This window comes from Talpa occidentalis, unplaced genomic scaffold, assembly GCF_014898055.3.
Source record: "Talpa occidentalis isolate TD23 unplaced genomic scaffold, MPIMG_talOcc4v2.1 talOcc4.11, whole genome shotgun sequence".
NCBI classification, from domain to species: Eukaryota; Metazoa; Chordata; class Mammalia; order Eulipotyphla; family Talpidae; genus Talpa; species Talpa occidentalis.
Genome location: NW_023601104.1, coordinates 77,481,806 through 77,495,536, shown reverse-complemented (window position 1 = coordinate 77,495,536; position 13,731 = coordinate 77,481,806). Strand labels below are relative to the sequence as shown.

The 13,731-nt window shown below is 43.6% G+C and overlaps 1 protein-coding gene across 11 annotated transcripts in view; it reads right to left on the bottom strand.

Annotated features, from left to right (window-relative positions):
- The window catches only part of SIPA1L1 (signal induced proliferation associated 1 like 1), a 517,634-nt gene that overhangs the window by 36,836 nt on the left and 467,067 nt on the right, over positions 1 to 13,731 (bottom strand). For 10 of the 11 annotated variants that reach the window (XM_054691354.1, XM_054691347.1, XM_037503618.2 and 7 more), the window contains one exon: positions 2,204 to 2,353. The exons of the other annotated variant lie outside the window; for it this stretch is intronic. In XM_054691354.1, coding sequence (XP_054547329.1) covers positions 2,204 to 2,353 — 150 coding nt within the window. The remainder of the gene's footprint in view (positions 1 to 2,203; positions 2,354 to 13,731) is intronic. 11 annotated transcript variants of the gene reach the window in all.

The window sequence follows — 13,731 nt, the reverse complement described above, 5'->3', positions numbered from 1 at the left end:
TGGACTCAACATCCTCATCCTAGGAAGTGGGCAGCCACCCTTTGAAACATGCAGACACCCAGAGTTTACTCATAAGGGAAAAGGGTACATTTAGATGCAATGATTTTCTTTGGGAAAAAGGCAGAGAAAGAGACCTTCTGACTGCCTTGCTGAATTATCTGCTTTTAACTCTTCCCATTTCTTTGTGCAAGGAAAAGTAATTCTAAGGGAATAAATTCTTTCCTAAAAATATTCAGAATAGTTATGTAAAGAAAAAAATAACAAAACAGGATTCCCTTGGTAGCATATCTAAAGTTCACATTTCTTATTTTAATTACTTCACTGACAATGAGAAACAAATTTTTAGCTCTTGTTCATGAGTCCCTGAAAAAGGTTCTATAAGTATTATTATTAAACCACACCACAAGCCCCCTAATTATTTCTTGCTTTAATTAGTAAATTGAAAATGGTCTACCAATGGGCTACCCAGGCGGAGGGAGGGCAAGCGAGGGGCAGGTTTCACGTGTGGACAATCATCGTGCACTGACCCACTGTTAGGATGTACTCCTGGGCTTTGTCCAGCTTAACATTAGTGATTATGCAGCAGACTCCGCATACTCCTGCTTCACTGTCAGGCAAGCACAAGTTATTTGGGACCCAGTGAAAGACTATGGGTCATAAGAAAGGTCACCCCAGGTAAAGAAGACATTACACAGTATGACTAATTACTGGGTAGCGGCACAAAGGGGAAAACCCTTAACATCATTAGGGTTCGTGTTAAACATCACGTGGAGTAACTGCAACCTCATTTAAAAAGCTATTATGCAGCATGGGCATCGAAACCACATTTCTGATGTTCATATTCACCAAAACACTAATGTTTCAAGTTAAATTTTTGGCATACATTTGAAGTCTAAAATAGTCAGAAGAAAACAATCCTTTTTTTTTCTGTTGTGGTAAGCTCATTTATATTTTATCGCTGCACTAACACTGAAGTTGAATTCTTACTTTTGAAGTCAAACCAGACCATTTTCAATTTACTAATTAAAGTAAGAAATAACTAGGGGGCTTGTGGTATGGTTTAATAATAATACTTATAGAACCTTTTTCAGGGACTCATGAAGAAGAGCTAAAAATTTTTTCTCATTGTCAGTGAAGTAATTAAAATAAGAAATATGAACTTTAGATATGCTACCAAGGGAATCCTGGAGAACCGTGGTGGGAAGGTAGCATATTTTTATAGTGATCTTATTACCTACCTACTTTCTGCTAACATAAATATTTAGCAACAACAAAAATCATAATAGCTGTGAAAGCCAACAAAATACTGTAGGACTGAGAAACTATCCATTATGAAGGTATTCTTAGTAAGCATCCTTATTCTGTAATGTGGTAAAAAATCTCAAGAAAGTAAACAGACTGTGTGTATTTATTAAAAATACATTTGCGGAAAACTCAGAATAGAAACATCAGCTTTTTAAACATCTCAGATTTGATTTTCAATAGGTTTCTTCTTCAAGTTCCCCAGCGAGCTCTCCCAGAAGGAAGTGGGGATGGTTTTCTTCCCCTTCCGCTGGGCAGGGCTGGCTGGTGGGCGCCCTGTAATGCTTGGCTGCCAATTACTTCCAGCTTCAGACATTTCAGTCCTGCCACCAGCCCTCCCCCCTCCCTTTAGCAGCCTCTAAAATCCTGCGCATTTAGCTTTTTAGTTTGTAAGTCCTGTCAGACACAAATAGTTACTTTTGGGTGTTTAGTGTTTTTTTTTTTTTTTTTTAAAAAAAAAAGAAAAGAAAAAATAAAAAAAACACCCATGGGATGAAATCACAGAAGACTTCTAGTGTGTGAGAAAAATAATTTTAAGCATTGGATATGATGATCATTTTCTCTCCTTTAACAGCAATACTGACTCCAGTCAGGGCCAGCAGTTCACGCGGGAGGAAAATAAGTGAGAAAACCTGCACTATGATAACAAGACAGCACAGAACATAAAGACAAATGTTATCTGATTTCTCTGCCACTGAGTCCCTTAGAGTTGAAGATGATAAACTTCCTAAAACACTTTTGACCAGTTATGAAGACACTTTTCTATCTGGACAACCAACCACATTTTCTCTTATGGTTTTTCTAAGTTGCTCAAAGTGAGCTGATTGGAAATCATTTTGTATGTCTGCATTTCAGAGGAAAGATGGTAAACCGTGCACAGCAGGGCCGATGGCATACCTACCCTTCGGGCATGGATTTCTGCCTGTAAGTGCCTCCACCCGAGCCAGTCTCGCTGGATGAAGACAGGTTGCTCGGGGAGTTACGGCACTGCTGGGATCTTGCTAACGCTATGGATGAGACCGTCACATAGATGTCCGAACCAGGAGACAGCCTGCATGTGCAAACCAAAAATATTAAGTCAACAATTCAGAGGGAGAATCCCAAGGCAATGCATGATGGATCACAGCATATAAATTTGACAAAGGCAGCGACTTCATGGAGATAGTGAAAATGAAGCCAGCTGGAAGCCTACAGAAGAAACTCCCCCTAAACCGTTCCCTCAGGGAACAGCTGGAAAACTGCCTTAAAGGGGGTGGGGGTAGGAGGTGTCAAAAATAAAAGGGATGAAAAAATGTATGTTTCCAAAAACTGCCAGAATTCAGTGGGCTGATCTGCTTATGCAGCGCCCTAGTATGGCCGTGTGGAGGATAATAGAACCCCAGTGGCATCAAACAGCGATTAATTCCAGTTTCTCACATCAGTTCTTAGGCTGCATGACCACAATGAGATTGTCACCGTCTTTGCAAGCTTCTTTGTTTTCCAATTTTATTACTAAAGTCTGAAATGAATGTTCAGATTTTACAATTTTTGCAAATTTGTTTGATACAGAAACCTCTATGAAAAAATGCCTAGACTGCAATTGAGTTTAATAGGAATTACTGAATTTATAGCCTATCAGAGTAAGGGTGTGGCAGCCTAATACATCTACTTCTAAGGTCAAGGATCCTTTGCCTGCTGACTGCGCTCAGCACAGACACTGCAGCCTATAGTCAGGGAGTAGACTTTCCCTCCTCAACCTCCACTACTCGAGCAGGCCAGGGGCAGCTGCTGGGACACTTGTAAATGATGCTGACAGCTGTGTGATGAAGGGGAAACTGGACTTTACTAGCTGTGAGCTTTCATTTTAGAAGTGGATGCTCACACACGTCATCTGACTCTTGGAGCGGGGTGTGCCTTGTTCACTTTGGAGTTGAGGGATGCAACTGAAGTCATTCATTCAATAAGCCAGGTCTCTTGATTCTAAGTCCACCACACTCAATGCCAAGCTACAGTGGTCACTTAGAGATGACTGGTTTTTCTTAAGTAGAGAGTCTGCGGTGGGTCTGCATGGTCAGATGATTTTGCACAGAACCTTCTAGAACCTGACCTGTTGAACTATGGCATTTTCCTACCAGGGTATGTTCTATAGCAGGGCAGGATGGGGTCTCAGGCACAGGAGGGGTAACAAAATCACAGTGAGAAATTTTACTAATGGGAAAAGAATAAGAATAGACACTAAAAGGTATGAGCCCCAAGCCCAAGAGGCAGAGCTGTCTTGAGAGCCACTTCTCCCTCCCTGGTGACATCCTGCCTTCTCCAGCTGTCTTCTAGACACCTCTGTGAGCTCCCTCACCAGAAATTCAAATCAAACCCCTTCAACATGAATGGGTTTTTCCCTTCCCCCATCCCCAATCCTGGCCCTCCTATATTTGTTTCTCAAGGTAAACATCTTGAAGTCCTTTTTTCCCCTCCCCTTTTTTCATCCTCTAAAGTCAATGGGTCTAATTAAATTCAACTATTTGTTGAGTACAATGGGTGCTGGTCTTGAAAACACAAAGACAAAAAAGTAAGTAGTCTCCAACCTGCTGATGGCCCCCTGGATCCCCCATCTCCAGCCTGGATCAGAACAACATTGCTCTAACTGCTCTTCTGACTCCCCGGATCTGTCCACCCCAGAAGCTCCAACGCCCCTCAGCCCATTTCCAACTCATCTGAATGCTGACAAGCTCTAGATAGCTTCCCTTTGCTTACAGGATCAAGGACCAATCCCTGGTACCCTCTTCCAGGCATTGCACCATCTTACCCAACCTCATTCTCTCCTCCATGCCCTTTTCCCGCACATTCACATTCTGTTCACACCTGGTGTGTCCTGGTTCTTAGGACTGTCATTAGCATTCCTATCTCTGCTCATCTTACCTCTCTGTTTGGAACCCCTTCCCCCTTTTAACTCACAAAAAATTCTTTCTCTCCAAGGCTTAATTCTAACATCTTATTTCTGAATTCATCGATCAGCACCTTCCTGCATTCTACAATAGTCTGTTTTTTGCACCATTTTAGCACATCCTAAAAGATGATGAGTTTTATGTGTGTCTCTCTCCCTAACTAGATTCTGCCCTTAAGAAGCAGAACTGAGCATTTATCTTTACAAGTCTGATTGCTCAATACATGTTTGCTGGATGAAAAAGAATCTCTATGAGCAGTACAGAAACTGAAGACCAGTATTTAGGAACGCTAGCTCACCCCTACATTTGGCAATGTGTTTTGATGACAGGAAGATCAAAACATTTATCTGGACACCATAAAAAGGATCTCCCTTTACTTTATTCCATTAAGACACCTCCTAAATTTCTCACTATATATTCTGAAATCATTGGAAGGAGACTGGGGGTGGGGAGTGGAATGAGAAGAGTTGGTTATAAAGAAAAAAATAGGTAAGGATTAAGGATGGCATGAATTCACATGTCCTGAGCTACTACACTCTTTCTGCTTTAAAAGTTTGGTTTTAAATCAGGGAAACTTCAACCCGTCATTTTATAACTGCTTTTATTTTCTTACTGCAAAGAGGAGGTGGTGTTGCAGAATGATGGAGAACAAGGACAACAGTACAACATCAACATAGTTGGGACCAATGCTACATCTGGGGGCCGGATGGTTCTTAAACTTTCTTAAGGTAAACAAGTAATACTAATGAATCCCATTTATGGTGAATGCTGGATGTGTTATGTTTCCATAGGGAAATGATAACACAATGTCACAGGAAAAGTTAAGCTGTAACTTTTACATTTGTATTTAGAGCTTGCTTTTCTTACCCTGCCCTCTAAGATGTTCATTAAGCTGAAATATCTCAGGCTCACTCTCAACCTCAGCTCTTTTATTTGGCAAATGTATCAGAACATTCTACTTGGTTACTGGAGTTATCCCAAACTAAAAAAAAAAAAGCATTTCCAGAAGGCCAGCATTCACTCCCATCCCCTTTCTGCATTTATATAACTCAATAGCGGCTTTGTTGCCTGACTGTTCACACACATAGAGTCTGCACATCGACTGATGGAATGCCACCCCAAGCCTTGTATGGCTCTAGATAGATGTACGTTGGGCAAAAACAGATCAGAATTGGTCCTTATGCTGATGACTTAGCTGTTCTCTCCAGACTTCCTGAATTTGATACTGCCACACAAATATTTGAGAACAGGCCTAGTTCAGGGAGAGGGCGGTACCACCTGCTATGCACAGCTGGCCCCTTCTGCTGGAGATGGACTGTGGGTGGTCGTTACTGGAAGCGGGGCAGCTTGCTGTCCTGCCACATTGAAAAGGAGCACCCCTACCCCAAACTGGTAGAGAGGTGCCAGCACGCTGACCTCTTGAGTCTCTTTCCTACCACTCTCAAGTACCTTAAGAGGCCAGTGAAGAGGTGGTGCAAAATCACAAGTTTTCTCTTTTGAGATGAATCCAGATATTTCTGTTTTCTCTTAGTCTTAACAAGCCCTCAACATCTGAATGTTAACACTCAGATAGGTTTAGAAGACAAGGATCAATCTGTCCAGCTCTACGGAATTTAAGAAATAATTTTTCCTAACATTCTGGTCACTGTCAGAAAGGAAATTTCTAAACCTTTTAGCATTAATTTCAGTAGATTCTCTTCCCTATATTTTTATAAGTTCAGCCAAGAAATAACTAGATGTTTTTAAAGTGATATTAAATGGCAATTACTTCCCCCTGCAGAAATAAAACATGGGTATCTTTTGACTGTACAAAGAATGTAGTGATTGAAACAGTCATGATCAACAGCCAGCCAGTTTGTCTGTCCATAGTCACAGGACTACACTCAACACTACCTTTTCATTTACAGCAAAGCACTTCCATTGCAATGTAAACAAAGAGTTCAAGGGATGGACATTTAGGAAGAGATGCTCCAAGACCAGTATCAGTTCCTCATTTTTTCCAGAAGTATTCTCACACCAGGATAAAAGAGAAACTGATGCCCCCCTCAAACCCCAGATTTCCAACAAATAACCATTGCTCCCCACCACACCTTTTCCATGAACAGGACTATACATACACTGTTAATATGAATGGATTACTTTAACTGATCTCTTAAGCTTGTGACTGATTATAATTTATAAATTTCTTAATAAGGAATTTTCAGCATGCAAGCAGTTGATGATACATTGCCCCCCCTCAGTCGTTTTTACATTTAATTACGCCTCTATTTCCTGATTTTTACTCCCAGTGACGGCACTGCTGAGATGTGTCCAGGGAGATGAAGGCCTTTGTAACTCAAGCACACACCGTGGAAAGATGTGGAAGGGTGGTGAAAACAATTGAGAGAGTTTCAAATAGCGGCAATGACTGACAAATTAGATACTGGAGTCCATAATTAAGCACAGCATTTTACCACAACTTGGCAATTAAAACACGACTCACCCAGGGAACAGGACCAAGTTAAAGTCTGTCTTCAGCAATGTATATCAACTGGGATTCTTCCAAAATTATGTAGAAGACAAGTTCTCTAAACATGATTCGAGGTAATGTGGTTTGGGTGCTGTATCCAGACGACAGTTTGAACAAGTCGTGCTGCAGCTCTAGCACCTGACCCCACTGTCTTTTCACCTGCCCTACTGTGCACGCTGGGACCCAGAGAATGTCTGGCTTGCCAGCCACACAACAGCATCATGGAAAACCTGTTCTGATGCGTCTCCTGTGACAAGGTGGATTTACAAGGAATAACTCTCTTGTACAGTTGGGAAAATACAGCAATTCACTGTACTGAATTAAGTGGACTGTCACGTCACAGCTGCAGCAAGCGGTGAGAAGTTCAGAGCCTGGCACACATCATGGGTGCCTCTTGAAAAGAATCAATTTTATGTCTAAGGGTGATTCTGAAGAATAGAAAATAAAAATGGATCACAGGCAGGGCCAGCTACATGATTTGTGGGATTCAGTGCAAAATGAAAATATGGGTTCTTTGGTTGATACAATATGAGAAATTTCAAGACAACAGCAGCAGAGCATGAAACCCAGCGTGGGCCCTTCTAAGCACAGGGTCCTGTGCACCTGCCCAGGTGGCACACATGCCCATGAACCTGGCCTCAGCTGACTGCTGTGCCCTGGGAGACATACAGACACACAATCATTCCACAAATGATCCTAGGTACGGTGGTGGATTTCATTCACGTAGCGTGGTGGCTAGAAGAGGGGTCTGGAGTCTAAAGGATCAGATGCTAATCTCAGCTCCACACTGACTGACTATGACTTTGTGTATGTTATTACATCTTTCAATCCCTGGGCATCCTGTACATGAGATGGGTAAAAACTCAACAAAAGACTCTGAATAGGAAACTTGGCGCCAGATATGAGCACAGTAGCTGTCACCTATAGTTTTTAAGTAAAACACAAACAAAATCTGTCATGAGGGCAGTGCACACTAAATGTATAGGTGCTCAGGCAGGTTAGAAATCATCTCTTGTTGGGAGAAACTAGGGGAAAGGAAGCTCTATGAAGAAATGTATTTGAGATGGGTTTGTAGGAAACCAAGGATTTTCACAAGAGTTGGGATGCAGGAATACCAGGGTGTGTGTGGCCATGACGGCATGTTAGGATGGAGCAGTGGAGACATTGGTGTGACCCTGGGTTGGGCATGACAGGAAGGATGAGTGGGTTTTGCAGGCTGAACTGTAGGAGCACGAGCATCAGGTGTGAGGTAACTGGGATGGACAGGAGGATCTGCAGCAAGGCCTGGTGAGGTCAGAGCTGAGCTGGTAGATCCTGGGTCAGCTGGCACAAAAGAGAATGCTTAAATAAAGTCTTTTTCTTTTTCCCTTTTTTTTTTTTTTTGGCTGAGGTACAAGAAAACTGATGAAATTAGTCAAAACTCTGAGATACAGACAGATAAGAATCCATCAGCCCACCACACACACTAACCCCTTAGTTAGCTCTACCTGCCTTCACCAACACAAACACTTCATGGAAAGTGTCACAACCAAAGCCTTTGGTGAGAAGTGGGTTTCCGGGGCATGCTAGGAATTCAAAGACTGGGAAAAAATAAAATGAATTCATTCTCTATCCCATTATATAAACAAAAACAAGGAAAGTAGAAGCTGGAAGTCAGGAGTTAGTGCGCCACACTGGCATCCATTTAGATGGCTACCCATATACATCTTCATCAAGTGGGTCTCCAAAAGCCCCTGGCCCTCCTTGCGCTGCCCTGAGGTAGGAGAAGAGCACACAACCTACTTTCCTTGTCCACAGAATTCCAACCGTACTTACACTCCTGGATTTCAGAGATTTTGAGTTCTACAGTAACGTCCAAACCATTTGCAAGAGGCCCATCAATTATTTAATAAGCACACACTGCTGACCATGGATCAGGACAGCACTAAACCTTATCTCTACATCCCCACTTTCATTTTGTGCTATTTAGCATGCTATAGTCACCTGTCAACTTTACAACTTACTGGGAACTAGAAAAGTCAAGCAAAAAGCAATAGGTTGGAAACGACAGGCCACTTTATTAGGCTGGATTCTGATTCTCTCCAGAGTGGGGACTGGTGGAGAGGGTGAACGCCTACACATGCCTGCAAACATGGTCACAGGCCTGAGTCAACACCTTCCACCCCCTTCATGTACTTTCGCTTCCCATGTTCCTTAAAGAAGAACCTGCAGATCCTAAAGAGGTGGGTTGAGAGCAAATAGGCCAGGAACATCTTGAGGTCTACCACACCTTCCTGTGGAGGTGTCACCAGCCAAGAGTTGGGGGATTAGAGAACACATCCCACCAGCACTACAGAAACATACATGCTCAGGGAGGAGATGGACACAGCTCTGCTGACCAGCCCTGAGGACACTGCCCATCTCCTTATTTCACAGCATCATTCCTGCAGGTAAAAAGGAAATTAAACCCACTTTTCTCAGCAAGTACTTGGATGACAGGCCATCCAAATCACAGTCTGTCATCAGACCAAGGGATTTTTCACAAGTGGAAGCAGACTTTATTCAGACTGTTCATTATCCAAGCTCTGAGTGAGACTTACAGGAATATTTTACACTGATGCTGTTGGGAGATGGTCTAGGTAGCTAATTTGTCTTAATTATCATTAATTTCCACAAATTTTTGCATGTGTTGTGTAATCAACATGTCTAAAGAAAAACAGTGTTTTCAAATATAAAGTCATCAGAATAGTTGCCTACAACCCTACCCCCCGCCCCGACTCATTTAAATTCCCAGTGATAGTTCCCATAGCTGACGTGCCCTTGTCAGACAGGGCCTGATGGTTCTTGCTTCCCTCTCTGAGAGGAGGAGGGTTGCAACAGCACACATGTTAGATCTGGCTTCTGGTAAGGTCTTCCCTGTGGTTTAGTGTTTGTGTGCTTAGCGGGGGTGAGGGGTTGGGGTTGGAGGGTGGGATGTGAGCACGTTGAGGAAGGCCCTTTTCCCTGGGTCAGTTTGGGTGCTGTTAGACCCTCCCATATGCTGTGAAGAGCCAGGCCTCCCGGGTGGTCCCCACACAGAATGCTCCTTGAGCTGGGTAGGAAGGCAGGGCTCCTGCAGTGTGCACACAGGTGTCTGGATCCTGGTGACAAGCAGAGATCAATGCTACCACAAGCCACCTGACTGCTCTTCCAACTGCTTTTTACAAGATATCTCTACGGGCCTTGTTAACTTGCACAGACATTTTTTTTTGCCAAATTTCCTACAACTTCTGCAAATGCACAGCTCACCCTGGCTGTTTTCAGCACAACAGGTGTTCTGAATTCACCCTCTGTGTCACCAGTCACACAAACACTGTCACTGAAGACCATGCAGTCTGTTCCTGAGAGCACACTGACCCACCTCATGCACAGCCTGGATGCGGCTGGACACTGGCTCATCAGCCGGGCTAGCAAGCTCTCCCTGTACCCCTATGGTGGCCAGTGTGAACTAGCTTGGTTTCACATCCATACAGCTGTGTTTGGAAGGCAGTTACCAAATGACAACAGTGACAAACAGCAACTATCACTCTCTCAGCCTCACTATGTGTCAGGCCAGCCTTCAGGGCTTGGACTGGATACGGAGTCACTGTAATGCTAGACAGGCGCTGTGCTGCTGGTAACCTACCTGACAGCCAGGGACACTGCAGTGTAGAGGGGAAGGAACTTCCCACTGTCACACAGGCCCCAGGTAGGCCCATGCAAACCAAGTCCCTGGCACCTGGAGGAGCTGCCAGCAGGTCTCACTATAGCCCTCAACGCTGGGCAGAGGTGAAGCCCCGGGGACACTGGCCAGGCGAGTGCAGAACGGCTACTTCTGAGGCCCAAGGAAGGACTACTGAGGATTTCTAGAGCCTGAGTTGGGGCCTGGCTGGAGCATCCTCACTTGCTGGGTCACTCTGGAGTTTGTAAAGGAAGGGACCTGAAGGTGAGACAAGATCAAGCTACCAAGTCCAGTTCCCAAATGCTTAAGCAGCAAACACCTTTGTACCATAATCTAAATATGTGACCTTGCAAACCATGGAAGCTTCGATCTTCCCCCTCCCCTAACTGATTTACTCCTGAAGAAGGGGCACAGTTGTTGCTTCATGGGCAAGGTTTCGGCATGGGGAGATGAAACCATTCTGCAAAATGGATGGTGGGGATGGCCACATAATAATGCGAATGTGTGCAACTGCCACAGAACTGGCCACTTAGAAATGATACAATGTAGATGAGTTTATTTCATCGCAAAAAGTTTTAAAATTTTATATTTCCTGACTTAATTTACTTCTGTTCCCACTTCTTTCAGCAAGTTCTTCTGCTTATTGGCTTATTTACCAAAATGAAGTTTTAAAAAAAACTGTTGCAAGCTTGCTGAGGTGCCAGAGTCTATGGCTGGTCCTTGGGATATGACGATGAATCAGAATACCTCAGGTTGAAAAAATGGACAGATTATAATGAAGTGTTATTAAATTCAGCAAAGGAAATAGATATTCAGTGACAAGAACATTCCCAGGAGGGGCAATTAAGGTAGAGGAGGGAGGAGGGTGTTTTGAGAAATTCTAGGAGACTTCTTAGAAAGGGTGAGGCTTGGGCTTGGTGTAAGATTCTGGTGGTTGTTAAGCTTCCAAGCAGGGTATGGAGGGCATGTCAAGCAAAGTAGTATTATAAGGGCATCAACGACAGAGAAAACCTGGCAACAGAGACATCTGCAGGTCTACCACCTGGAGTGGAGGGGAAAAGCGAAAGACAGAGCCAGGTAGGGAAGTCACAGGGAGAGGGGAACTAGACTCTGAAAGCTGCGCAGAAGGCTGTGATGAAGGCCTGGCCAAGGATCACTGCCATTTTGCCAGAGCATCATGTGTACTATGCAGCAAGGGGAAGTGAAAAGCAGGTGCCCAGAAATCAAACTTGGAGGCTGTTTTGATCAAAAACATTTTAGTGTGAAATGACAGGGAGGAATCTTAAAACTGAGAAACACGGGCCTCCCCGGTGGCGCAGCGGTTGAGCGCTGGGTTGTGAAGCTGCCCGCAGCCTCTGCAGCGCTGGTTCGATCCCCAGCTGCTCCCCGGCCATCGGAGGAGGGTCCCACATGGCTCGCAGACCTCTCCTGCCGCCCGCTGCTCCCCTCAGCAGTCTACTTCGGTCCTTCTGCCTGCTCTGCTCCCCGCTCTGGCTCTGGTGAATTCTCTCACCCTCCTTCTGACTGTACCCAGTGCTTGTATACATAAATAAATAAATCTTTAAAACTGAGACACACGATGGAAGCTTAGTTGTCTGAAGAATGTGGAGGTGTGGATGAGGTGAGAGGGGAAGGTGATCATGCATCCCAGCTCTGCTATGGCTACACACTTGGGTAGGTGGCCAAGCCGCTCCCCAAGGTGGTGAACAATGGAGAAGAAAGACGTGAAGGAGGGCAGGAGTGAGGCTGAATCACTTTGGACTTGTGAGGGTGAGACAGGTGTGTCACATGCAGGTACAGATGTGCAGGAGGCGGGCAAACAGGTGAGGTTACTGAAAGAACTATGAAGAGATATTGTAAGGTGTGGGATTAAAAGAAAAATCAGGAAGGAACTGTGAGGGCACAGAAAATTTTGGAGGTGATGAGAGAGATGCAGAGAGATGGCAGAAAGAAAAAGTTAAGTTTTGGAAGACAAGGGATAGGAGTTTGAAGGAGGGGCAAGAAACAGTATTGACAGCTTTAGAAACATGGAGTTTGATGGCAATGGCGGCTGAGTGACCCCAGCGAAGCTCTGAAGTTCCACTTTTTAAGGATCCTCAAATCAGGACACACAACTGTGGTCCAGCTAGACAGTATTTGGAAAGTACAAATCCTGCAACTTCCAACAACAGCTATCACTCCACACAAAGGAAGGGGAAAGTCACCGCTCCTCATTGTGTCTGAAAGTGGCAAATGACACCGTGTAGATTGGCGTAGAACTTGCACAAGAAAATAAAACAAATAAAAAGGAAAATATATAATAAATTTAAAAGCATTTCCTTAAAAACAAAGACTGAATGGACACATGACTGATGCTCTGATTTGCCTAAGTGATGCCCACAGATGGCACAGGGAGGCTGCCACCAGCATGCAAGGAGCAGTGTCCCACGACCAGCATTCAGAGCCACGGTCTCGGGAACAGGGACAGCTTGGCACCCGGAAAACTCTAAAGTAGCAATGGTCAATATAGTCCAACACCAAACATTTATACACAGCTGGCAACACTTCCTAGAAAATAAAGAGAGGGTAATTCTTCTCTCTACTAAGATGCCCGATTATGGAAAGTCCTGGAAGTGGCCAAACCTTTCTGAGTATATTAACAGAGATCAGGGTTTCATTAATGATCCCAAACTATGCCTAAACACAGTAAGGTGTTAAGTTTAATGTGCTGAAATCACATTTATGTCAATTCTCCCCTTATACTACCCCATAAGCTTGAGACCAAAATAGTGATTGTATCCTATTACAATTTTTGTTGAATAAATATTAAATCTGTTAATAAATATCACCCTTATAAATACTGTAGAACTCTGTACTCAAAAGACCACCTGGAGAGTATAAGTGCATCTATTTAAACCAAAGAGAATTAGACTTTATTCTATTTCAATGGAAAATGGGTTATTTGTTCTACTGCATCTATTTTGCTTCACAATGTATAGAGAATACAAATTCAGTAAGCTAGAAACTCTAAGCAAAAGTCTCTCAAGTAGTTGCTTCCATTAATGACTCAAAGTTAAAATTTTAAAAACAAATAATGTATTCCTAAAATAACAAATTATGGAATAGGAAACTTAACTCTTAAGCTTTCATTAAAGGACATCCAATTCCCACATATTCCAAAATGAAGAAGAGCCAAATAACCCAAATAAAATATCCTGAAAATGCGGGGCTGAGTCTCACAAATCACCTATGCCTCCACTGCAAGATGTGAAATCCTAGTCCAGTGTCCTGAAGAAGATCTGAAACTAACAAGCTTTCAAGGGGACTGAGTGGAGGTTAAA